Here is a 24,593-nt window from a genome sequence, read left to right on the forward strand (position 1 = left end):
GATTCCACCAATATTCAACTTAAGAGAAAGGAACAAAGTAGCTGCACAAAGTTGCCACCAATCAGAACAAACATAGGACACAGAACTCAGAATGGAAGCATTGTTCAGGTATGTGTATACACTTTTTATTTAAATGCTGAAATGTCGCAGCATGTGTTTTTGAGCCTTTATATGGGATACCTTAAAAATATTTGTACTGGTACCTCAAGAGTGGAAAAATTAGAAATCCATTTTTAGTACATTTTAATAAAAAGTTGTTTGGCTATGATGGAAGCTTGAGTATGGTTATATATATGCGTGCGTGTTTGTCAGTATGTAGATTCTAGTGTGGAAAAAACTTTGTATACTTTGTTTAGGCTCTTGATGTGGGTGTGCACAGTCCAGAAAGTAAAGACAGCGCACATGTTTCTCCGCTTGTTCTACCTCCAATCAATGGTAGCCTTCCACTACCGTTTGAGGGGAAAAAAGGTAAATAACTGTAAAGTCTATACATTCCATGGAAAATTACATGGCAATTAATTCCTATTGGTTTTTAACACGTGGTTTCATGTCAAGGGTCTTAATATGTATTTTTAAACAGAGCCTTATCAGCAGAACATAGCTAAGTATAAGGAACACCAAGCGCTTCTGCAGAGCCTCCTGTCAGAAAGGGATGAACTCTGCCAGTTGAACAGCGAGCTGCAGGTGATAATAGCTGACTCTTTAGAAAGGGACAACGTGGTAAGACCTGTGTCTACAAAGCTGAGTCGGCATTGCTACCAGGACCGCCTGAAAATTCTAGAGGGCCTGAGGTTGCAGTGGCAGTACAAATCACAGCTCTACCAGCAGCAAGCTGAAGAACTGTGGCCCCAGTGCCAGGAGAAGAAGGAGCAGATGGACTGTGAATGGCAAGCCTTCATGATGATGAAGCAAGAAGCAGCCGTTGGGGCGCTCGCTCGGCATTTGGGGAAGCGGGCAGCTCTTGTTGAGGTGAAACGGCTCCTTGCAGCTGAGCAGAAGAGTGAGAAAAAGCTCACTGCTGCAAAAATACAGAACCTGGCCCTGGAGATGAGGGTACAAAGCCGGAAAGAACATATCAGAGAACTGGAGGAGAAGACAAGGGGTTCTGTAGTTGAAAAACTGAAGTCTGATAATCAGATTTACGAGGCTATGATCCTGGAGTGCGAAAAGGACCTTATTAATATACAGAAAGGAATTACGAGCGATAGAGTGGTATGAAGTCTTATTAAACTCATTAGATTAAGACTAATGTGGGTGTAACTTTTGTTGACTTTTTGGATAGCCATGGAACTGTCACGTAGAAGTGAAAAGATAGAAAGATCCATCCCATAAATGCCACCTCATCCCACCACAGATCTTGGAAATTTCAAGCCCCCATTGAAAACTGAAAATGCAGTAAATGTATTACCGCAGAGTGGGATGGGAAGATGTATTATACAGTAGTCTTGAAGGCATAGAAAATAATCTGTGTTGTTTACCTCCACTCAGTTCCAGACACATCTCAAGGAAAGGATCAACTTTGTGGAGCTGGAGATCCCGGCCAAACGAGCCAGTCTGGCCAAGATAAAGGCAATGATCGGACACAAGCGGAAAGCTCTGGTAGGGGTAATGATGGCTAAGGACAAGCTGCGTGCAGACAATCTGCGCCTGAACGAGCGCTGCAGCCTGCTGAGAAACAAGAAGCTGCTCCAGGATTTTGAGAAGGTGGTGGATGCATGCAAGGACCTGGAGAGCCAAATAGACATTCTAAAGAGGCAGCATGAAAAGCTCTCTGTGAACTGTAGCGCAGTAAAGAGCAAGCCGAAGCAGAGCGGGCCACTGCGTCATTGTGTGTAACAGTTGAACACACACATGTATACGTTTATAGACATACATGCTGTATACTCTTCATGCAAATCTCAAATAAAAACAGTATACTGTATCAAAACTTATTTTTGAAAATAGTGCTGTGCCTTTTATATTTGAAAATGGACAAAATCTCTGAGATATGTGTGTGTGTGTGTGTGTGTGTGTGTGTGTGTGTGTTACTTTTCTGATATTTTTACACAATGTGAAATGATGGTCCCACTAAGAGTGAGATTTCCATTTTGGATGTGTTTCTATTAATACTTAATCTCAATGTCAAATGTATTTTTAATCTGGATAATAAATAGAGAAATGCTACAAATAATTCTAATCCAGTTATGTAGAAGAGTTGATCTCACAGCACTTCCTGTTACAATCCCACTAAATTATAATGAATACTCAGATGAATATTTGCTGTTCTTCAGCATGGATAATCACTTCATTAGGATCATCAGGTGGGTATCTTCCTTCTTTGGTGTTTCAGGCTAAATGGTGACTGTGAAAACAGTAGACAGTAAGGTCTATGTATTTCCTTTCGTCGGCCTCCCTAACTATAGCTTCGGATGTGAGTCCTGGCTCTACGAAGATGACCAAAGATCAGGTCTGGCCTAAGACTAGTAACAACCTCCAGTTGAACAGTGTTTCTGATCCACATCTGCTTGCATTATCCAATCTTGACCTGTATCCAGGAGTCACTAACCCATTGTCTTAAGTTTTTAGATGTGGACAGAACATCATATGGTACTCTAATTATGAAACTAATTCTACAAGCTTCCATGTGGTCCTCCTAGACGAGCTTCCACTGCTCTAAGTTCCCATCTTGTCTACTGACCTTGTTTCACCTCTGCAACTCCCACAGCTCATCTATAACAAAGATATTCTTCTATATAGATGTTAAGATACGCAAAATAGGTCTGCATGTTTTGTGATCCAGACCTTTCTACATCTTTTAAGGCATGCCTCACTCACACCTGGCAGAAAGCTTTCCTGATGCCTTCACCTCTTCCCTTCTGCTAAGTAAATCTTCTTTGAACACCTAAGAACGACTCTGACTATTATAGATCACCATGACACTAGCCAGGAAACCTGCAAATACCTTAATAAATTCTGAGTAGGGTCCTGGTGGCCTGTAGATGCCAGTTAGTGGAGGCGGCTGGGTGGGCTTCTCAATACTAGTAAAAATAACTTCAAAGCACTCAAAATCATAATCATCACCATTATGGATGATGAAACTGACTCTAGTTACAGACCACAGAAAAATGTCTCAGAGCCCCACAACTATGTCTAAGTTCATAACTTATTTTGATTCCATATATTTCTAAATATGGGTGGGGGTGTGTGTTTATTGTGGGGGGGGGCAGCCTTTAAAATCGTTAAAACTGTTCACCTGTTAAACGGTTACCTGGCCGAACGTGATTGTCGTGATGACTCCATTGAGACACACAGCAGTGGTCGTCCAACTCGTGATTCTTCACAAATGGCGATGCCAAAATAATACCAAATACACTTCCACACCCATAAAAGTTGAAACACCCACCGCCAACGCACACAAAAACATGTCCTGGTGTCACCCTGACGCTCTTTTGCAATTGCAAACTGATAACACAAGTCCACATTGAAACAGTTAGCTAGAAAAATAAAATTATAATTACCATGATGGAGCCACTGTTGGATTTTAAAAGGTCATTGTGGCTAAATCTACTGCAGTGAATACTTACTAACAAAATTCATATAGTAATACACATTCTGTGGCAATAGTAGTTTCAGGAATAGATATGTTCTGTACATGCTTAGGCTTAACTAGGGATACACACACAGCTTAAACACAAAGTTGAGTAAAACACAGCTGGAGCTGGTCATTCGAGTTTGGAAGGAAATGTCCCTGGGAGGCAGACAGCTTAGTTAAAACAGGAGTCTGGAAAGGTAGAGCTGACAGGCATGTACTGCTTTACTGACATCAGCAGGAATGTAACGGACAGGGCCCCAAAGTTGTAGGCCAAGCCAGCTTCAGCAGGAAACAACACACGACACGTAACCTGCTGTACCTGTAGGCTGCGGTGGCAGCTGGCAGACTACAGGGACTTTTAGATTGTATGGAGGCACGTTGGCCTGTACTAGAAGCTTAGCTGACATCAGAGCTTTTCTGTTCAGGACTCCGCATCCAGTTTCTGGTCCTGAATTTTGTCACTGGTCATTCGACAGTTGACGAACAAGATTGGCCGTATCAGACTGGTTAAAGTGGAAAATCTGCAGTAAAACAATCAGTGATTACAAAATCCAGGAGCAGACTTTGGATTTAAAGTGCAGACTTGAAGACCTTTATCCAAGATGTTTGCCGAATCCATAAAATGAAAATACATTTCATTAATCTTACACTCTGCCATTACCATCAGAAAGACTGTTAGGATTCACATACAGTATCTTCATAAATTTAAATGAAAACCACTTTAGACACACAGATACATATGTGCATGTGCCAAGCGCATACAAACACACACACAAAATATTATCTTCTATCTATCAGCATGCAGTTGACAAATGAAAATGAAACATGAACACTAAAGGGCACACACCCAAAGGGCCACACCCACACAATCTGAAGTCTCTTTGAGCCCAGTGCAAGTTTACAGTGTTAAAACCAGCTTCAGGTTCTAATGAGTCCCATACACTGGAATAAATAGACAACATGAGACGAAAAAACACAAACACACACAGACACACGCCGTCCTTAGACCCATCAAATCAAAAGATCAGTAACCGATGGTAACAGCTGAGCCAGTTCTGCCTGGATATTGGCAGTCTTGGTGATAGGGTTGCCACGGAGATCCAGTCTGATGAGTTTTGGACAGGATACGAGGGGTTCCAATGTAGAGAGTTTAGAGATATCTAACAAGCAGGTTAAGAAAAAAAAAAATCATCATCATCATCATCATTCTCTCCTAAAGATCAAGTTTTGACTATATCATGACTCATCCCAAATCACTAATCCTGACTCCTCCCCCCCCCACTGCTCTGAGTCACGTCACTGTGCCCTCCTCGCGAGCTCTTGCCAATGCTGCTGGGCTTCTGTGTACATCTATAAAGGTACTGGTACACAAGGTCATATGCAACGTGTTGCAGGTCCGGTTTCTTCTAATAAGGTCTGGTCAGGCACGACTGCTCACGTTGTGGGAACCTTGCGAGGTGCTATCTAGCTCTGTGCTTTGTGCGCGAACACCGTGAGCCGTCACACCAAGCAGCCCTCTGACATACACAGAGTGAAGCATCTCCTGAACCTGATTCATGTCAGGGGTAACTGATCACGGATCAGCATTCTGACCTGATACTTGTGATGGGTGATGAAGCATATTTCTTATGACCAAATGAATGCGTGATGCCCATCGTCAGGTCCAGGTTCTCGGTTTTCCCATCGCGTGGCACCTCCAGTCCTGCACACGTGTGAGGTCACCCAGCACCTCATGTAGCAGGTACATGGTGGGATGTGCAGGTTACGGCATGTATGCCTCACATTTCCAACCATTACCTCATCACTCAGTAACTGTACTGAACCCAACCATCCTGCTCTGTACTATTATTTTTTAACATGCCTTTCACCAAAGTTTCAAGGGATCCATTCAGCATGTGAGGTTCACAATGGCAAAGCTGTCTCTTGCTTATTTAAACTATATCCATCTTATTTATTTAAATAAGTTTTTATTTATTTTTATTTTGTAAACAGAAGGTTGCCAGTTCAAGCCCCACTGCTGCCAAGTTGCCACTGTTGGGCCCCTGAGCAAGACCCTTAACCCTCAATTACTCAAACTGTACTCAGTCATGATTGTAAGTCGCTTTGGATAAAAAGCATCAGCTAAATTCTGTAAATGTTATATACCGCGAGGGGGTGGGGTGTACTTCTGGGTGCCTTTTCTGGGAGATGAATCAACTCACACGGTTATATAAAATAATCCACATTATATGTGCAGTGCTGAAAGGATACGATTGTTTCTTAAAGACACATCCTCTAGCTTGGGCAGCTGGTATAGCCCTTCCAGATTCTCGATGGCATTATTGTCAGCCTCCAGCACCTGGGTGAGTCAGAGAAAGAAACCCAGACACATCAAAAGGAGAACACCAGAGAGACTGCGGAGTAAGGAGTCATTCCCAGTGGGGCAAAGATTTCCGTTATAAATTTCCAAATCATTAGTTACTGAACTGAGACTTTACCTTGAGACAATGCAACATGGCAAACTGTGGCGGCAGCTTCAGAAGCTGATTGGATGACAGATTGATATGAGTGACCAATAGCAGTTGATCCAGGTGACAAAGGGTACTCAGGTTCTTTAGGGAGTGACAGAGAGTGAGAGAAATGATCATGACCGAATGAGTGATCGAGACACAGAAAGCACTTAACTTGAACTGAAATATAAACTCACAAGGTAAACTCGAATAACGTAGCAAAGGAATACCCAACTCTCGCCTACCTTGTCAGAGAGACTGAAGACGCGCACCTCTGCGTACTCCATCTTTAGAATAGTGTTCTCAATCATAAACTTACTGCACAAATCACTGTAGTAGGAGCTACGCATGGGGTCCACTTCCTGAGGGGGGGATGCAGGGTTAAGGCAAGAGGCAAACAAACACTCGACATCTACATTCATCACCGTTACAAACTATATCTGATACTAAAGCAATGCTGAGGATGGTTACACAAGCAGTGGACAGAACGCTAGTATTACACCAGTGGATGTAGGCAAGAGGCATCAGACTTTAGATAAGCAGTCAGACGCGAGTTCAGACTTGTAAGAGATGTCTAAACACATGGGATTATCATTCCTGCTCCAATCCAGACCATCACGAGTGTGTTCCTGATTCAGGCAGTGGTGTGTGTGGACAGAGTCCCGTTGCGGTATAGGGACCTTCAGAGTTTGGAAATGAGCAAGGGTCTCCCTCTCATGGCCCAAGGGATCCAGAGCTCTCATCAGTAGGATCGTGGTCAAGAGACACCCTGGGGGAGGGAGAGAGAGAGGGAGAGAGAGAGAGATTTTAGGGGTTTTGTTTTTAAATTACATGTGCAACTAAGAACATATCAAATCAATTTTGATATAATCCCACAACAAAGAAAATGGACAGTAAAATGGATTGCAAAGTCATCAGAATCATTGACTGCACATAACACATCTTTGATCCTTCATACACGAGTGAACACAGAGAACCGTCCAACCAGCTTGTAGTCTGCATGGGCCAAATGAAGGCGCATAGCTGACGACCCTATAAACACGGCCACCGAATCTACTGAACCAGGAATTACTGAAGCTTGTCTTCCAGACAGCTAGCTTTGCTGTGGGACATAAAAATGTAATAAACCAGGACATCTTTTTGTTTTCCTGAGTATTTCATACAACAGCCCTCACTAGAAAATATGTGGTAAAGTGTCCTGACACACACACCCCCACACACCCTTACATTTGTTTTGAGGTTCCAGCTCCAGGAGCTGACCGCAGGACTGGAGTTCAGACTGCAGAACTGAGGTCTTCTCTATAGACAGTTCACTCCTATGATTGACATGCACGCACGCAAACACGCACACACGCACTTTAGACGACTCCTAAAAAGTAGCTGCAAGCTTTCAATCATAAATAGGAAATGTGTTAATGGAAACACAAATGCACGCACATGCACACACACACACACCTGAAGAGCTCCTGGTCAGTTGCAGAATCACGGCACCAACTCTCAAGCCGACCTAAGGAAAGAAAAATGGTAAAACAGGACATACTGAATACGCCTTAGAATTTCTGAAATAAGGAGACAGGTTTGGTTTAGTTCCTGCCCAGTTCTGGCTAAACTGATAGCTCAGTGGTTAAGGTACTTGACTTGTAATTGGAAGGTTGCTGGTTCAAGCCCCACCACTGCCAAGTTGCCACTGTTGGGCCCCTGAGCAAGACCCTTAACCCTCAATTGCTCAGGTTGTACTCAGTCATAATTGTAAGTCGCTTTGGATAAAAGTGTCAGCTAAATGCTCTGAACAACCCAGCACTTCACCACACTCACACCCATCCCTACCTGTATAGAGGGCACAATCTCTGTGAGTGTGTTTCTCAGTCCAATGCACTGTCAGGTTGTGCTCATTGTTTATGTCGCTAATAGAGCCAGGAGGAAGCTCACACAGCTGAGAGAGAGAAAAGGAGACACACAAATGAGTTTGTGTGTTCATGTCACTTTATAGGTAAACTGACTAGGGGACAGAATTTGAGTGTGAAGTAGGGATACCCAGACAGGACTGTGACGGAACAGAGGGTGAACGCTCCTCCACTCCACCTGCTGCGGCTGACCATCCAACACCAACACGAGCCCCTCAGCAGGAGCCTGAGAGAGAAAGGGAGAGATTGCGTGACCTGCTCAACTGCGTCATCTAGGCAGATGAAAGACACCAGTGTCTTTTCCTCTCCGAACGCGGCGCTGTGCCTTACGTTGACAAGCTTGGAGAAGGCCACGGTTACTCTCTCGCCTTCCCTGCTCACGTACACACAGCTGATCATCTCCTCCCGCTCAGCTGGACAGCGAAGAAAAGACCACCACATACGATTAGGGTGAGGCGGGACACACACAAAATTATAGACACAAGAGTACATGTTCCTACGTTCTGTCTCTCACTCACTCACATAGAAAAAACTAAAACATACATATGCTTTGGCAAACTTGTAACGAATACAATCCTGCTTCCTACATTCTCTGTCTCTCAGACTTACTCACTCATCCACGCACACTCACAAAACAAAACCCCCCCAAAAAGATGTGCTTTGGCAAAAATGTTACCCGATTCAGAGACAGAGAATGTAGGAAGAAAGACTGTCTCACTCCCCCACACCCAAAGAAAAAAAGACAACACCAAACAAACAACCTCTTCCAAGGAGCCAGCGGTAGTAGAACCAGGCACTCTGGTCATTAGGGTCAGTGAAGAAGGCATTCTGCACCAGCTCATATTCTAGCAAGAGAGAGAGAGAGAGAGAGAGAGAGAGAGAGAGAGAGAAAAAAAACACTGTTCACTCAGGGGAGTGGTGTGACACAGGGCTGCAGCTGGAATCCAAACATGTTCAGCATTTATATAAACAAGCTAGCGTCGCCACCGGATCAAGGTGCAGCTCCTGGACTAAACAACACGGAGGTGAAATGTCTGCTCTGTGCAGGTGACCTGCTGCTGTCCCTCACAGAACAAGGGCCACAGCAGCAGTCGGACCTGCAGGAACAGTTCTGTCAGAACTGGGGCCTGACAATCAATGCATTAACTCCCAGATCAGAGTTTCCAGAGGTGCCGATTTTCAACCCGAGGTTCTCATAATGTCACGAACGCTCTAAGATGACATTTCCTAGAGGGAAAGGGTGCCTGTTGTAATCGTCCAGAAAAGGTCCAGGTCTCAAGACAACTTCTTGTTTGCCTAAAAGAAACAGCAGAAAGAGCTTCCTATGCAATAAAAAAAGAAAGAGAAAATCTACATTTTTAAAAAGTGTTTTTGCACATATTGTGATGTATGGAAGTGAGCTTTGGGGTCCAGTAATCACAGTACAATCCACTATGAAGCATTTAAAACCCAAGAGCTCCGGCCTAAATCCTGTCTGAGAGACAGTAACGAGGACTACACCAGTACACCCATCTCACCTGTCACTCTACATAATCATCTTTATCCTGTAAGTATTCACTGATACTACAGAATTTGTTAGAATCAGTAGCTGAAAAATAAAAGTGGCCTCGGCAATATTCACGTCCAAGCTCCATGAATGATCCCTACAGTCTCTGTGCATGGTGTGCTGGATCTGAGAGTCAGTTGAAAGCGTGATGTTTCTGGTGAAAGGGTCAGTCAACACTGCCCTCGTCTGGCAGCGAGTGCGTGCGTGCGTGCGTGCAATCGTCCTTTCCTACCCTTAAGTAGCTGCTCTTCACACACTCGGTGGCCGTGCGTCTGTGGCGAGGCAGTGGGCGACACGTGCGCGGGCTTCCGGCAGGGCGAGGGGGTCCCTGGCTGCAGCAAAGGCAGCAGAGTGCTCCGGTAGTGCCAGCTGGAGTAGTTGGAGAAGTTAGAGCCAATCAGACGGTCTGTGAACCGCAGCTCCTGGGACACGGGAACGCCGGATGCTTTCACCACGAAGCGACGGTAGTCCCAGCAGTGGACTGAGAGAGAGAGAGAGAGAGAGAAAGAGAGAGAGAGATTGAGAGTATGAGCTTTAAGATTACATTAATATAAATACAATTTAGTTACATACACTGGTCTCATATTTAGCTAGCAAAGATTATTATTTGCCCATTATTAAGAAGCGGAAGCGCCTTAATGTAATCTCACACCTTCTCAAACCCCTCAGAGAGAGGCAGTCTGACAGGAGGAGACAGTAAGACTAGACATATTTAGTGAACAACCTCAAAGAGTCTTGTAGTTTTTCTATTCTCATCATCTTCCCTCCCTCCTCCTCCGCACACCCCCCCCCCTCCACCCTCGCCCTCACAGTTGCGTTCATCCACGCTGAGGCAGCGGTCACACAGGCTGAGCTCGCGTGGCCAGTCAGGCCTCGGCAGGCGCGACGACACCCAGCCGCGGTGGTGCCAGCTGCCATATGACTTGGGGTTGACTTTCAGGCAGGACTCCGTGAAGAGGAGCTCCAGCTCATACAGCTTCTGCATCTCTTCCTCCTCTGGGGGGGGGGGGGGGAATTTATCGTTAACTTTGTCATCAGCATTTAACATCCACAAGCATTACTGCTGTTTCCACAGAGCATGTTGAACTCTAAACCCTATACCCGATACAGACTTGCTAAAGTAAAGCTACTTTGAACTGAACGGAGGAAGAGGAAGGGAGAGGAAGAGGAGAGAGAGAGAGAGAGAGAGAGAGGGAGATAAACCCTGATGACGCCACCGGTGCAGTTTAACAGCCAATCCACACAATATTCTAAAAACACTGGGAGCAGAAAGGGAAGTCTGATCTCAGGCCACATAGCTACTTTAATCTGAAGTGCATTCAAAAGCAGCTTCGCCCACGACCAGAACCCAAAGCATGCTGGGAGTTCCCTCACTTTACAGTTTCCAGGTGAAGCAGAATCTCTCTCCTGAAGTTCCACAGGGTGGCGAAGTCGGGATTCGAAGACAAGAGCTGCTGGGTGAGCTGTAGCGCTTCTTCATCCAGAACACCGTTGCTTTTCTGAAAAGGGGGAGATGCAGCGAGCACCAAGGAGTGAGAGAGAACTACTGTCCTTCATCGTTAAATGCAGCAGAATGCATTCAAACATTATATACTTAAAAATATCTAATAATCCAGCAATATGTAAATAAAAAAAAAGATAGTATGAGGTCTTGCGAGTAAAATCAAGCATATTTACATTTTATGGCATTTAACTGACACTTTTATCCAAAGCGACTTAAAATTATGAGCAGTTGAGGGTTTAAGGGCCTTGCTCTGGGGCCCAAAAGTGGCAACTAGGCGGTGGTGGGGCTTGAATCCGATTACAAGTCGAGTACCTTAACCACTCAGCCACAAATGTTTATGCGTATGAATATGACACAGAATGTCATCAGCTCCAATACAAACCTTGCTGAAGACGGCGTCACGAGCGGACAGGTACACTTTTAACTTCTTCTCCCTCTCTTTCCTCTTCTCCTCCTCCTGCTGAGCAGTGGACTTTACTTTCACTCGGCCGTGCTGGGGGGGGGGGGGGGGGGGGGGGGCGTGAAGGAGACACAGAGAGAGAGAGAGAGAGAGAGATGCAATCGGGTGAGTAACAAAGACGTGTATGTAATGGATGCAAAGCTTAAAGAAACGTAAGAAACGTAAACGCTAAAACAGCTCACCATGGTCTACCGCAGAAGACCTACAAATGTGTGAAAAGAATAATACAAGTGAATAATACAAGTAACTCAACAATCAGCGCGCCTGCGCAAACCCACCCATGCGGCAGTCTCGCCACAGCGCCGAATTAAGATCCGAATAGATAAAATTACTGTGGCTAAAATAATCATGATTCAAATGTCAAAATTACGCGTATTTTCTAGTAGACTATAAGCACTGTCACAGACAGCTAGGGTCAGTTATGATGAGGAAACGGGAAAATAATCACTCACAGTCGAACGTAATCCTTGTTTAACCAAGAGACAGACAGGCCCTGCTGACCGAGAGCGCCTTTTGCCGATCAACGTTTTCCGATCGCAGGAAGGGGAAAATAAACTGACAATAAGAGCTTGAACGATGCAGTTTGCTCTCGAAGCAAAGTTGACGTCGTAGGTAGAGTACTACAAATCTCACTTCCGTCCCCTGGTTACGACGTCAGCGTTGAGCGCCCTTCGTCTCTTTCTGCGCGACAGCGCCCTCTAGTGGAGCGCTGAACAAGCTGCCAGCGCCACCGCTGAAATGTTACGGGAAAACTAGAGGATGGAAGCGTGATGCCATTCTCCAACCTGCTCGAAACAATCTCAGCAACAAAACATTTAATTTAACCAACGCTTAAAATTTCGCAAAATTGACTGAGATTGATTTAAACTACCTGACACTCAGATTAGCGCAAGCAAGTAGGTAGGATTAAGAACTCGGATGAAACATTAACGGAAACATCTTATACTTCTGTATGAGTGGCATGTTTAAACTGTGTTAATATACGTTTAAAGTCTAGGTGGCCAGATGCTACTTCACCTACATTCTCAAAACCACATTCAGGCGCAAAATCAGCCAGTAAGCATGTACAAGGTGCACACGCAGGGGAGGAAAATAACGTGTGGGACAATAAGGGCAGGTTTGCCAGATCGTATTGCACAGGGCTTTCTCGTGTGCGGATGCTAGAGGCAGCCTCCCATTGTGTCATGCCCAGGCCCAGAGTCAGTTATCTGACCTGCATGTATCTGAAGTGCCAGAGACTGCAAACACAACACCATCTTTTATGTGCTGTCTATTGCTAATACTGCACCTCTGAGAACTCATAGGTCATGGAAGACATAAGCAAGATGCTTCTGGAACATATTGGCCTGCAAAACAAACAAATAAAAACGCAATGACAAAGAACCCTTATTGTTACTACTTTGTAGGCTTGTGTTGAGAATTTAGATCAAGGTTATTTATTAATTTGCCCCAAGAAAACCCTTTCTTCTAGTTTTGCTGCCAGATCATACTATTTGTCTCTCGTTGGATACAAACTGTACCAGTTCCTCTGCATGTACACATCAACTAGTTGAATGAAATAAACCCATTTATTATGCAACCATAGTACCAGAGCCAAACCCATTGTGAAACTAAGCAGTAGATAAAATGCCAGTTGCCAATTATCTTAACATACAAACACACACATGTAGGAACAGATGAACCAAGATGGTTTGCCAAAAGCCTGATTTCAGGTTTCAGATTTCACTGCTAAATAGTATCAGAGGAAATGTATCCCTTCTCATTTTGCCAATACAAATATGATTTTGTAGTTTAATCTTGTCTTGGCAGCCAACATCATGTAATTAGCAATAATACACACATCACATTTATGGCAGGTGATCCACATAATTCATTTATTTGTCAGTTGTTCAATAGGATGGTTATGTAAATAATTAATTATATTTTAAAAATTCAAAAACTGCAAAAGAAGCAAAAAATGTTATTTCTAGCAGGCAGTTAATACATATGTACATTTCCCAGGCACTTCATCTTAATTCAAATAAGGAACATTTTGTGAAAAACCTAAAGATGGATGTTAAGTGACATTAAGCATTGATGTTAAATCTAAGAGACTCCAGATCAGGGTTATGGATACCTACCGCCATACAGTTTATTCAAACAAATAAGTGACAAACTTAAATATAGATAAACACTTATCTAACACACCTGATCCAGTTAATTAAGGCCTTCAGTAGCATTGGAATATTAGAGCCAGGTGTGTTGGGAACAAAGTAAGTAACATATCTTCTGGTGTATTCAGTGTGACCCAATACAGCCAAACTGCACAGCACACCCAAAGTTAAGTACTCACAAAAAAACATTTCAGTTTCAGAAAGAGAAATGCTGATTCCAACACTAAATACTGTATTTTGTGTGATGTATACATATCTATATGGTGAGAAAAATGGTTACTTTAGAAAACCAGTTAGCCAAAGCTATCACTAATATAAAAGCATTTTACTCTGTAACTGTGCCCCAAAACATGTGAGCAATCACAACTCTCTCATGACACAAAAGGATCTAATGGACCTTTTACCGTCAAACCGTGTCAACGCAAGCATCCACATGAGTACAGAATGTTTGAACTGCTGATATTCACTAATAAAAATGCTGGTGAAATACATTCTTAAAACAATAAATGTGCTAATAAAATCTTTTTATTTCTTGTTCTTGGCATGCTGAGCTGTAAGGAATGCTGTTGGGTAAAGCAGTGTGAGGTCGTCTTAATGGATGGGTCCAGTACAGAGGGGTCCCCAGCCAGTCCCCAGACACTGATATGCCTGGGCCAGGTAACAGGGCTGTGTGTGGCAGAAGGGTTGCATGAGGTCTATCTGCATATACACGAGTTTCCTTCGTCTCTGCTTACCAGCGGTTTAGTGCTGCGCGCCCGGGGGGTGGGGTGGGGTGGGGTGGGGGGAGAAGGAGGAGGGGAGGTCTGCAGGAGAACAGTAGAGAGAGCTGGGACCTCCCAGTGTGGTCAGGAGAGAAATCAGCCTACTCAGGATGTCTCCTCTTCTATCGTGAAGCTCTGCATGGGCATTTTGCTGAGGTCACGAATGTCTTCCAGTAGACTGGCTGGGGTCAAGATGTGAGAGGAACCTACGCAGGGAACAGAAAACTACCCGTTACTGGAAAAGGCTCCGTTACTTCAGAGGCCCCCGTGACCGGTATCCACCGTACCAATACAAGTCAGTAACGGAGTTACCCTGCCAGCACTTATCCCCTTACCTCTAGTCCTTCATAAATGATTCTAAACAGGCTACATGCTAAGGAGACATCACTCTTGCAGATTTGCTTTCAAGCAAAGGTTCTAACTTCTCAAAACGAATGATTGTGGCTCACACAAAAAAAAATAATACACTGGTATCAGTGCCACAGCCCAAGGAGGCAGTTACATACACGAAACAGAAAGGAAGGACTGACACTTTATTGCACCCAATTACTATTCGCTCACTGGAATTATTGAATCATTACATGCCTCTTCCACCTCTGGTCTTAAAAACTGCAAAATCAAATGCAAACTATTTTAGGTAATAAGAACCTTCCAGCTTCAATGCAAATTTGTGAAAGAGACGCTATACAAAAGGAAGCATTGTATAATTGCTGCTGTCCATAGACTGGTACTGACCGACGATGACTTCACAGGTTTTGGTGGCCTGCGTGACCTCATAAGCGCAACGCATTTCAGAATAGCAGACTCCACCCAGGATGAAGATGATGAGGCGTAAACCACTGCGATAGTCATCCAGAGAACTGGGCTTCGGTTTCTGCCTTGCGCTGATCCGGGGGGGGGGGGGGGTGTTAGAGAGAAAGAGATGGAGAAAGAGAAAAAGGGATCAAAAAGAGAAGGAGGAAGAGAGCACAAGTTCAGAGACAGAAAGAGGGAAACAGAAAATGAAGCAGAGTGAGAAAGTAGGAGAGACAGGCAGACGGAGAGAGCAAGAGAGAGTCAGGGAAAGAATCAAGGAATGCAGACATGCACAAGAAAGAAATTGTCAAACAGAGAACCTTCGGATATCAGATCCCACACAGCAAACCCCAACACTCTAATTAGCCATAAACTATGGAGAGGCCAACCAAGCCCTCCGAACACCGACATCACATCATAACGTAATGCCAAACAGGCCAATGATTCAGGAAAGTGCACAGGAGCCTCGACCCTCAGCCTTACCTCACAGCTCTGAGTGCAGGGGGCGGGAGAAGGAGAGGGGGCACGTTAGCACCAACGAGCAACTGTAACTTCAGTCTGCAGCTCTATAATCAGTTTTTGCCTTTGGAACCATTCTGGACTTAAGCTTAAATTAAGCTATGCAAGGAGAGCATTTTGATAGCAGGCTGGTAGCCAGAATGGGCCTCTCTATTTGAGGGCTGTTACAGAAGTGCCTGGCTTGATGAGTATGCGTGCCTGGCCTACCTCACAGCACGGGACCCATTCCAGGCGGAGGGGCACTCAGATTGGTGAGGCCACACACTCGTGTCCAACTTATTCCCCACCACATCCTGTACCCCCAACAGACACACACACGGAAATGAGAGTACATCATTGAAACAGCTTGCAGATGTCTTCAGCAAAATGAGAGGAAATGAGGGATAGGCTTTAGAGTCCTGTTAACTGTTCCATGTAGGTCCCATTAAATATTACACTCATGCACCACAACTACACACGATGATAAGTTTAACAACAAAATTATTTTTTTAAACCTTTGTTTCTAAAGTGTGTTATAATTATTATTGCTGATTTATTTGAATAATGCCATCTGTGAGTTTGCATGTCCAGGTGTAAATTTACCGTTATGTACAGCACAACACAGGGTCCAAAATGAATCTGCTGGCCCATACACTGACTCGTCCAATGTCTGCAAGAGTCCCTGCTCTGATTAAATTCACCCCGATTTCTGGAATTAGACTTGCCAGTCATAGGTGTGGCATATGCCTCGGCCAGGCCATGGCATATGTGGCATATGGCAGTGGTTAAGGTACTGGACTTGTAATCGGATGGTTGCTGGTTCAAGCCCCACCAAGTTGCCACTGTTGGGCCCCTGAGCAAGACCCTTTACCCTCAATTACTCAGGTTTACTCAGTCATAATTGTAAGTCGCTTTGGATAAAAATGTCAACTAAAGGCCACAAACGTAAATGTAAATACGTGACTAACGAGTCACAGTGGAACTTTCAGTGGAAGGGTTGTGTGTACCGGTTGAAATATCGGAGTGCGTCCGATTGGCCGCTAGCGTTTGTGGTCAGACAGAGGGCACAGGTGCATCTCACCTCCATCACATCCTTGATGATGGGTGTCCAACGCGAGAGGTTGTACATCTCCTCCTGGGAGCGGTCCCTTCGGGAGGACTTTCGAGACGAGAACAAACTCATCTGCAGGAGAAGCAGGGGTGAGGGGACGGACATGAAATGGAGAAAGAAAATCTCACCGTGAGCATTTTATTTCAGTTTGTATGCTTCTCTCAAATACAGGAAACATTACAGCAATGTAGCTCAGATTCAGTTAAAGGAGAGAGAGAGACTGGGGTTGTCTCACTCACCGAGGCAATGATGGGCACGCCCAGTTCTTTCCAGTTTGTGATGTATTCACTCTCGTTCTCGATCTTCACGTGCTGAATGAGCTTAGTAAGGTTCTCCTCTGTCGTGCCTGCTCTCACACACACATTAATATATGAACCAACAAGACGTAAGTGGTGGTGAAGTGCTTTCAGAAGCCCTGTTTCAGGGCCCATTCATTGGTAGGCTGGGGGGGTGTTTGAGCAAGACATGTGAGGACCCACTGTAGTGAGTGTGTGTTTGGGGGGACACACAGGACATGTGAAGACCCATTATAGTGAGTGGGGGGGGGGGGGACGCAGGGCGTGTGAGGACACTGTAGTGAGTGTGGGGACACTGTAGTGAGTGTGTGGGGACTCGGGGTGTGTGGGGACACTAGTGAGTGTGTGGGGACTCAGGGTGTGTGAGGACACTGTAGTGAGTGTGTGGGGACTCAGGGTGTGTGAGGACACTGTAGTGAGTGTGTGGGGATGCGGGGTGCGTCAGGTCGCGTGAGGACACAGCACTGGGCCGCACCGTTAAGGCTGAAGATATAGAGGAGGACAGCACGGATCTTATCGGGGGTGCTGTGTGGGTTCAGGAGGATGGGCAGCAGCGTCCGCATGGGGTCCCTCACCTTCTGCCCCTCCACGTCCAAGCCCATGGCAAGGTCCTGTGCACAGGGAAGAGAACAGCTCTCACACACTGTGACCTTTTCACTGATCACAATCACAGGTGCCATGGTCACTAGTCCAAGTCTACTCGTATCTTCTCTCTCTGATCAGCTAGATCAGATGTGATCTGACCATACCTAAAATTTGAACAATACGCACTTAATCAGCATTCGGATTTAGCTTTACAGCCTAAAGGTGTTTCAGTCTATGGCTTAAAAAAAATTCTCATTTATGTGTCTGTTAAAATCGCTCCTTGTTAATACTAGGGTTCATTTTCCTCAAACCAATGATAAACAACAAAAAGCCCCACACACATTTAAAACAAAAAGCCCAGTTTTTTAGTTCCTGTGCGATGTTCTCCCATGGAGGGGTGGAGCCCCGGGTACCTGCTCTGCTTTGCACAGCTTCTCCACCGACTCCTGAAACTTGGTCATGCAGTCCTCGGCCAGTGACAGGTGGATCGTTTTCTGGGGGGGGGGGGCAGAGAAACACTGTCACACCAAAGCACGGCTTCTGTAAAGTCAGTCAATACCTCAACCCATGTCCAGAACGAAAAACTCGACACGGTGCATCTTCCCCATCCAGAAACGCCCAAAGAAGAAGAGCTATCAGACCAGCTTATTTCTCATTGTCTGCAACTGTTGTCATGGCATTGCCTGTTTTGCACTGAAAATGTAAAAAGACGCACGGCATCAGTGCAGGCGGGGGGCCTCGGGCGGCTCACGTACCTGGGCAACCTGCTTCCGGAAAGTAGGCATCTGTTTCATCAGCTGGGCAAGGACTCCTATCGACATCTGGAAACAATGGCGCAAAGCTGAAGAAGATGATGATGATGATGATGATGATGAAGGGGCAGAAGCAGTAAATGTGACGGAGGCTGAAGGGCGATGAAGGAGTCATGGGGATGGACGGACTCTCACCTTTGTGTCCGACTGCTTCCTGCTGGCTGAGATCTCCTTCACCAGCTTCGGGATTTGTCTTTTTTTTTTTTTTTTTTTTTTTTTTAAAAAGATTTTTTCGATTGTTAGAAAAGTAGTGATCAGACTATTTAACAAGACAGCCACAGTCAGCACTGAGACAAGCCCTCGATGATTTCTTGCTAGTCAGGTGGAGACTAGACATCGTATTTTAGCTGAGTTACTCACTCGGTGACCTCAGCGATGTGCATGTGCCGGAGTTTGACCCACAGCTCGTCAGCTTCGTTCAGCAATGCTTCCTTCTGTGAGCCGTCCTTCCCTTTGTACCTGACGCCGAAAAGCACAGCTCAACTCACCACGGCAGCGTTTACAAACATGTTCAGATAGTCCAGTCTCCTGTGTTGGAGTTACTAGGTCATGGTCTGCGTACTTGTTAAATGTCTGTCAATGTGTTTGTGTAAAAAAGGTTTACTTATAAGTGTCATTCTTGATGTCCATGAGGTCATAAGCCATGGCCTGGTAGGTCAACTCATGTAGTATTGGGCTCACGGGGTCGAAGCCACGGTCAACGATGATTAACTGTGCTGACGTCTTTTCCTATAGGTGAGAGGCAAACATTCAAGAGGTCAGTATGCCGTGATTTTGATGAGTTTTTTTTTTTTTCTGGCCAAAAGGTCATCTCAGTGACTAATGGGTCCCCCGTGTAAGACGTGTGTGAGCATTATGATGTATTAAAATTTAATGATCAAAAAAAATAATAATAATAATCATGTATCACGTTAAAGCTTATTTTATACTAAGAAAATAAAGGGCACTGTTTAAAGTGTACTTTCACATAAACATGTTTGCGAGAGTTCTAATTGATCTGCTGTTAGCTATATTTTTAAGAGCTTGTAAGGAGACCTGTAACAGTACCTTTGGATAGAGCATTTGTGATTTTTCTCTCTTCCATCCATTCAACACATCTCGTTAACAATGTTAAACAATCACCTCATGCCGCCTGTTCTCTTTAACCCCACAAACTCTCCCGTTTCATAGAAATGTGCAGGTGCGATTCTCAGTGAGACACAAATTAGAAAATTTTAATTGACAAATTCAGCAGTGCAAGCAGCCGTGCTACAGAAGGCATTTAATATATGCTTCATGAAAGCCGCAGCAGCAAGCTGCCATTCTGAGCTGTCCTACAATTTGAGAAGAGATGGCTGCTCAAGTTCCTCCTCAGGAAAACCCCTCATCCTCACCATAGCATGCGTTGTGTTACTGAACACTTGGAATATAATACAAAAGAAGAATGAACGCACACCCTGAAGGGATACCAAAACACACAACTAAAATAAACTTCGTTCATCTGTACCACTATCCATAAAAGGCAGTGAGAGAGGGAGGGAGTTAGGGAGGGAGTGAGTCAGACAGAAAGAGGGAGACAGAGAGTGAGGGAGATAGAGAGAGAGGGGGAGTGAGAGAGAGAAGAAGCGAGTGCTGAAAGAGACACCTTTTTTTTGTTGTCGTCGTCGAGCCTGTAATGTCGTTCCAGTTTTTTGTCCACTAGTTCAGCCAGAAATTTAGCATAATCCTTCGATGAATCTCTGCACACACAGCATAACCAATACGAGCTGTAACAATAATAATTCACATCGACACATGGACAGCTGAATCTGCACTCAGCACAGCCCAATGAAATTACAGAACTATAAAAAGAACATCATAACCCATCTAAAAGCTGTACAAATCATAAATGCTGCACAAACCAAAAACATGCCAATGAGTCAATGCTGACTACTGGTCCTGTGAGTGCGTGTGGCTAAATCTTTGCTCTCACTCACTTCTTGTATCTGACCCCAGGGTACTCATCCAGAGTGGCACACAATGTGACTATCTGATCTGCAAGGGCTTCTAGAGTTTGGTTTCGGTCCTGACTATGAGGACTGTAGATGCTACTGAAGGCCGCTGGATTGTTGCAGGTAAACACCTGTACACACACATACACACACAAACAGCCTGAATTAGATCAAAATCAACACTACTCAAAGCAAAATAAGAACAGAAAAAGGTGAACGTAGCACTCTACTCCTGAACAGGAGTACACAGCATCTACACAGACTGTAGGCCTCGGAGCTAAAATGTCTGCATGCAGGCTGTAGGCCTGGACTGTAAGCCAGCCCTGTTTCTCTCTGGAACGCTTCCCTTTCTGCTAAGTATGGCCTTTTCCTGTGGGAAACAATATTCACCAGCACAGAGCTGACCCCCTGGGGCAAGACTCGCATACGTCAATGTGCATTTCCTCACAGGAAGTCCACTTACACCTGAGACCATTTCAGACAGCTATCATTTGTCCTAAATAGCAACCTTGTGCCAGCAAATGCTGGTCCTACTAACAGTGCAATGTTTCTGACAGCTGCAACCAAACATATTGTTTAAACCCAGAATGTTCATGAAGAAACGCACACCATCATGGGCAACTTTCATAAACAAACACATCCAACATGGGCACATTACTTAGAAAAGACGACTAAGGAAGAGAAAACAATTTTTAAAAAGCAACTACTTACTTGTGCTTCAAGTGGAAGAAAGGATATGTTGATCTCTTTGCACACTTTGATGTACTTTGCACATAGTTTAATTCTGTTGAACAGCTCATCTGGACAATCTAAAAGGAGTGGGGGGAAAAACACACTCCATAAAAGAGCAGTTCATGCCCTCAAGAGTTTACCAAACTTTGGCGTTGGGATGGAAGTTACTTCCTGATAGAACAGACCACACAGGGTGAAGGAGCAGCCATACAAGAAGTGGAAGAAGAGGAAGAATGGGAGGATGAGAAAGAAGGTGAGGAAGAGGAAGAGGAAGAGGACGAATTGAAGGAAGGATTTTTTTTTTTACTGCACTTGTTAAGATAGGGTTGTAATGTGGGCATTGTGACTCCCTTTAATGCTTGCAGGAATTAGGGCCAAGCTTCTGAGTCAACTCATTTTCAAATAACATCTACTGCATAAACCTATTGCGGTCATCACTTATTTTAATAATCTAACATCTGAAAATTCAAAGATTCCTGTCAAAACTATCATGTTTTGAATGTATGCGCTTGTTCAAAAGATGTTACATGACTTCAGTCGCAACAGGCTCCTCTTATGGAGTAAGAGAAAAGGGAGCCTACGCAAAGCTCAAAATACACGTAGGTATTATATCAACATGGGTATTATTATATCAAACCAAGCTTTGCAGGTTCTAGCAGTATCATCGTTTCTTTTTGAAACATTAGATGAGTTACCTTAAGCCAGATGAGTTTTTCCCACTAGAACTAAATCTTCTCGGAAGAAAATAATCCAACTAGGATAGGATTGCCTGTCACAGCCTTAAAGTTGACAAACAAACACGGACTCAGCTTCCCTCCGCCACCCTGCAAGCACAGGGACTCGAGTACCGTGGTAGTACAGGGCTCCTCAACTGCACTACGGGGAACCAAACTCTCTGTACAGTTTCAGGTTTTCCCCATCCCAACTTTCCCAACCCAGCCCGTTCATGAGTTGGATCAGGTGTACTGGGGTGAGGAGTATCTGGAACCGTGCAGGGCGGTGGTTCTCCAGGACCGCAGGGTTCAGTGGCGGCAGGAGGGGACCTTCCAGCCTGCCTGTTTTCCTCACAGCAAGGCTCCCCACTTCCACCGTGCTCCCCCATACGCACTTACAGTCGGTAAAGTAGACATATGCAGCTTTGTACTTGGGCTTGAGCTTGAAGTCATTGATGAACGCATCCACGCACTGTCAGGAAGGAACAAAACCACAGAAAGGACAGTGCAAAAAAAAAGCATTAACGACAGACAGCACTTATTTTTATTTAGGACAAAGTATGGTGTACAACGAGGTTGTCAGTTTTGTAATACACAAAATTTTGCAATCAGATTGAAAGTGCAGGAGCAGACACTGCAGTATTATCTGACCTTTTCATTAGGAGACATGAAATAGATGGCCTTCATCTCCAACACAGGCTCCCTGCTTTTAAACAGGTCCTCCACAACTACAAATGAGACACACACACACACACGCGCACAGTCAGATAGCTGCCCACCATCATCACTGATTCATTAGCCCCATAACAGCTTCTGTAGTCAGAGACATCGGAGTAAGACAAGGGCCCCAGGCTCCCTTGTGCACACTCCACTCCAATCCTAGTGTCATAGGCAAAAAAACTGTCCTGCTATAGCACGTCCAGGATCCTCTGCTAATAACCAGGTCGAATCAGATAAAGCCAATGGAAAGGCTAAATAACTGGACAGGTGGGGATGCACTGATTTGAGAATGCCCTTGAAGTGGCACAGGAGCCAAAAGGTTTATAAGGACACCCCCCCCCCCCAATTCACAGTGTGGATGGGTGAACTCTTAAAAAAAAAAAAAAAAGTCTCATGAATAAAGGATGTCACTAACATTAGATTGTTCCAATGATCTCAATTAACAGAGAAATAATTGCGGTCTAATCACCTGTCTTAAGATCTTATACAGAGAAATAATTGCGGTCTAATCACCTGTCTTAAGATCTTATACAATCTGAGGGGATCTCAATGTATTAATCTAATTTTCTTCTTCAGTTCCTTACTTGTGATCCCTTCATTCATCAGGTCAGTCATGTTGCAGCACGAGGACAGGAGACAGGTGGTGAAGTTGTCCAGTATCAGTATCTATGGCAACAAAGTAGACAAGATTAACCAAATCACAATTGAATTCAGGTCAAGCAGAGCAACAAGTATTCAATACAACCAATTATGTAGAGCTTTCATTGCCCTTGTGCCATAAAAAAATGTCCATTCAGGTGGCCTACTTTATATTAGATAACTGTTCTGCGCGTCAAATCATTGGCTTGCATTTGTCAAAAGACAGACCGGTCTGCTCAAACAGTACTTTAAGGCATTTAAAACAACATGCATACCAACCTTCCATACGTCTGTTTTTCTGCAGTCTGCAATAATAGTATCCTTGAGTTCTGCGTATTGAGGCAAAAAATAATAATGTTATTAAATAAACGTGAAATGGTCATCAGAGATACGCCTTTGACTTCGACACGTTACCCGTTTACTGTTTTTAGTCAACTAGAATAAATGCTTAATGTCATACTTTATTGGTTTCCTTGCTAGCGGGTATTTAGCCATAGGAGCAGCAGGATTCAAACTTTCACAACAGTTGGACAACCTAGTCAGCTAGCGTTAGTCAAGTCAGCTAACTAGACCTACAGGAACTCCATTAGTGCTAGGTTAGCTTAACAAGCTACCTGGAGTCAACTCCCGCCAAGGTTTACACATATACGGAAACTAATTACAACCTTTCATCTGTTGTTTAGTAAGACTTACTATCTACTAACCTGGGGTATGTAGCTTAGCTAGAGTTAGCGTCACATTTGTTGACAGTAAACTTGCCTAAATGGAATTTAACAGGCTAACTTCAGCTAGCCAACCAGCTAGCTAACCTACTGACGACAGATGTAAGTTTAACACTAAACTGGAGGCTGACAGCTCAGTCTCAGTAATGCTTTTTTAGCACGAAACATCCGAGATAAAACAACAGGAGTGAAGCAACTATGTGTGAGCTTTAAACACAACAGGAAGGGAGGCTCGCCAGAAAAAAACCCGACTGTTTCTAACGTTACACTCAGCTTAGTTGGCAAACTCGTGTTTATTTTTTATGGACAATTAAACTTATTGACGCGAACACGGCTTGAAAATGTAAAACATTAGCTAACTCTATTAATTCTAAAAGTCTGAATAAAACATTCCGGGACTGAATTAACTTACTTTGCCAAACTATTTTTTTCAGCCCGTAGTCTGAACCAGTTGCCATCTTGACTTTTTTTTTTTTTTTTTTTTTTTTTTTTACGTGCCAAGTACGTAATGACATCACCAAGAACGCGCGCGCGGACTCGCGTTATCGAGTTAATCTATTTAAATTATTTAAAATGTCCTCTGAAAGTAGTTGGAAAGTTTCCCGTCAGAAT

The 24,593-nt window shown here is 44.3% G+C and overlaps 2 protein-coding genes across 3 annotated transcripts; both read right to left on the reverse strand.

Moving 5' to 3' along the window:
* Positions 1 to 3,469: 3,469 nt before the first annotated feature.
* On the reverse strand, positions 3,470 to 12,111 carry rabggta (Rab geranylgeranyltransferase subunit alpha). The gene is made up of 17 exons (XM_026998725.2): positions 11,927 to 12,111; positions 11,657 to 11,676; positions 11,397 to 11,507; positions 10,885 to 11,009; positions 10,321 to 10,508; positions 9,743 to 9,991; positions 8,726 to 8,809; positions 8,295 to 8,377; positions 8,095 to 8,190; positions 7,888 to 7,993; positions 7,516 to 7,567; positions 7,288 to 7,376; positions 6,741 to 6,829; positions 6,306 to 6,422; positions 6,049 to 6,162; positions 5,822 to 5,909; positions 3,470 to 4,731 (listed from the first exon to the last, which is right to left on the reverse strand). The coding sequence occupies exons 2-17, from the start codon at positions 11,657 to 11,659 to the stop codon at positions 4,583 to 4,585; spliced, it is 1,743 nt and encodes a 580-aa protein (XP_026854526.2). The 5' UTR covers positions 11,660 to 11,676; positions 11,927 to 12,111; the 3' UTR covers positions 3,470 to 4,582.
* Positions 12,112 to 13,326: 1,215 nt separating this feature from the next.
* Positions 13,327 to 24,469, reverse strand: stxbp3 (syntaxin binding protein 3). Of its 2 annotated transcripts, none has more exons than XM_035521500.1 (19): positions 24,394 to 24,469; positions 23,539 to 23,588; positions 23,205 to 23,286; positions 22,552 to 22,628; positions 22,300 to 22,372; positions 21,167 to 21,264; positions 20,441 to 20,586; positions 20,110 to 20,203; positions 19,090 to 19,214; positions 18,846 to 18,944; positions 18,621 to 18,678; positions 18,429 to 18,494; positions 18,087 to 18,167; positions 17,564 to 17,699; positions 17,032 to 17,138; positions 16,763 to 16,864; positions 15,910 to 15,995; positions 15,124 to 15,272; positions 13,327 to 14,594 (listed from the first exon to the last, which is right to left on the reverse strand). In XM_035521500.1, the coding sequence occupies exons 1-19, from the start codon at positions 24,437 to 24,439 to the stop codon at positions 14,494 to 14,496; spliced, it is 1,776 nt and encodes a 591-aa protein (XP_035377393.1). In that variant the 5' UTR covers positions 24,440 to 24,469; the 3' UTR covers positions 13,327 to 14,493. The 2 variants fall into 2 exon arrangements, with proteins under 2 accessions (XP_035377393.1, XP_035377394.1); XM_035521501.1 differs by lacking the exon at positions 24,394 to 24,469 and adding an exon at positions 23,964 to 24,070.
* Between the last annotated feature and the right edge of the window lie 124 nt (positions 24,470 to 24,593).

Source organism: Electrophorus electricus, chromosome 22, assembly GCF_013358815.1.
Source record: "Electrophorus electricus isolate fEleEle1 chromosome 22, fEleEle1.pri, whole genome shotgun sequence".
In the NCBI taxonomy this organism is placed as follows: domain Eukaryota; kingdom Metazoa; phylum Chordata; class Actinopteri; order Gymnotiformes; family Gymnotidae; genus Electrophorus; species Electrophorus electricus.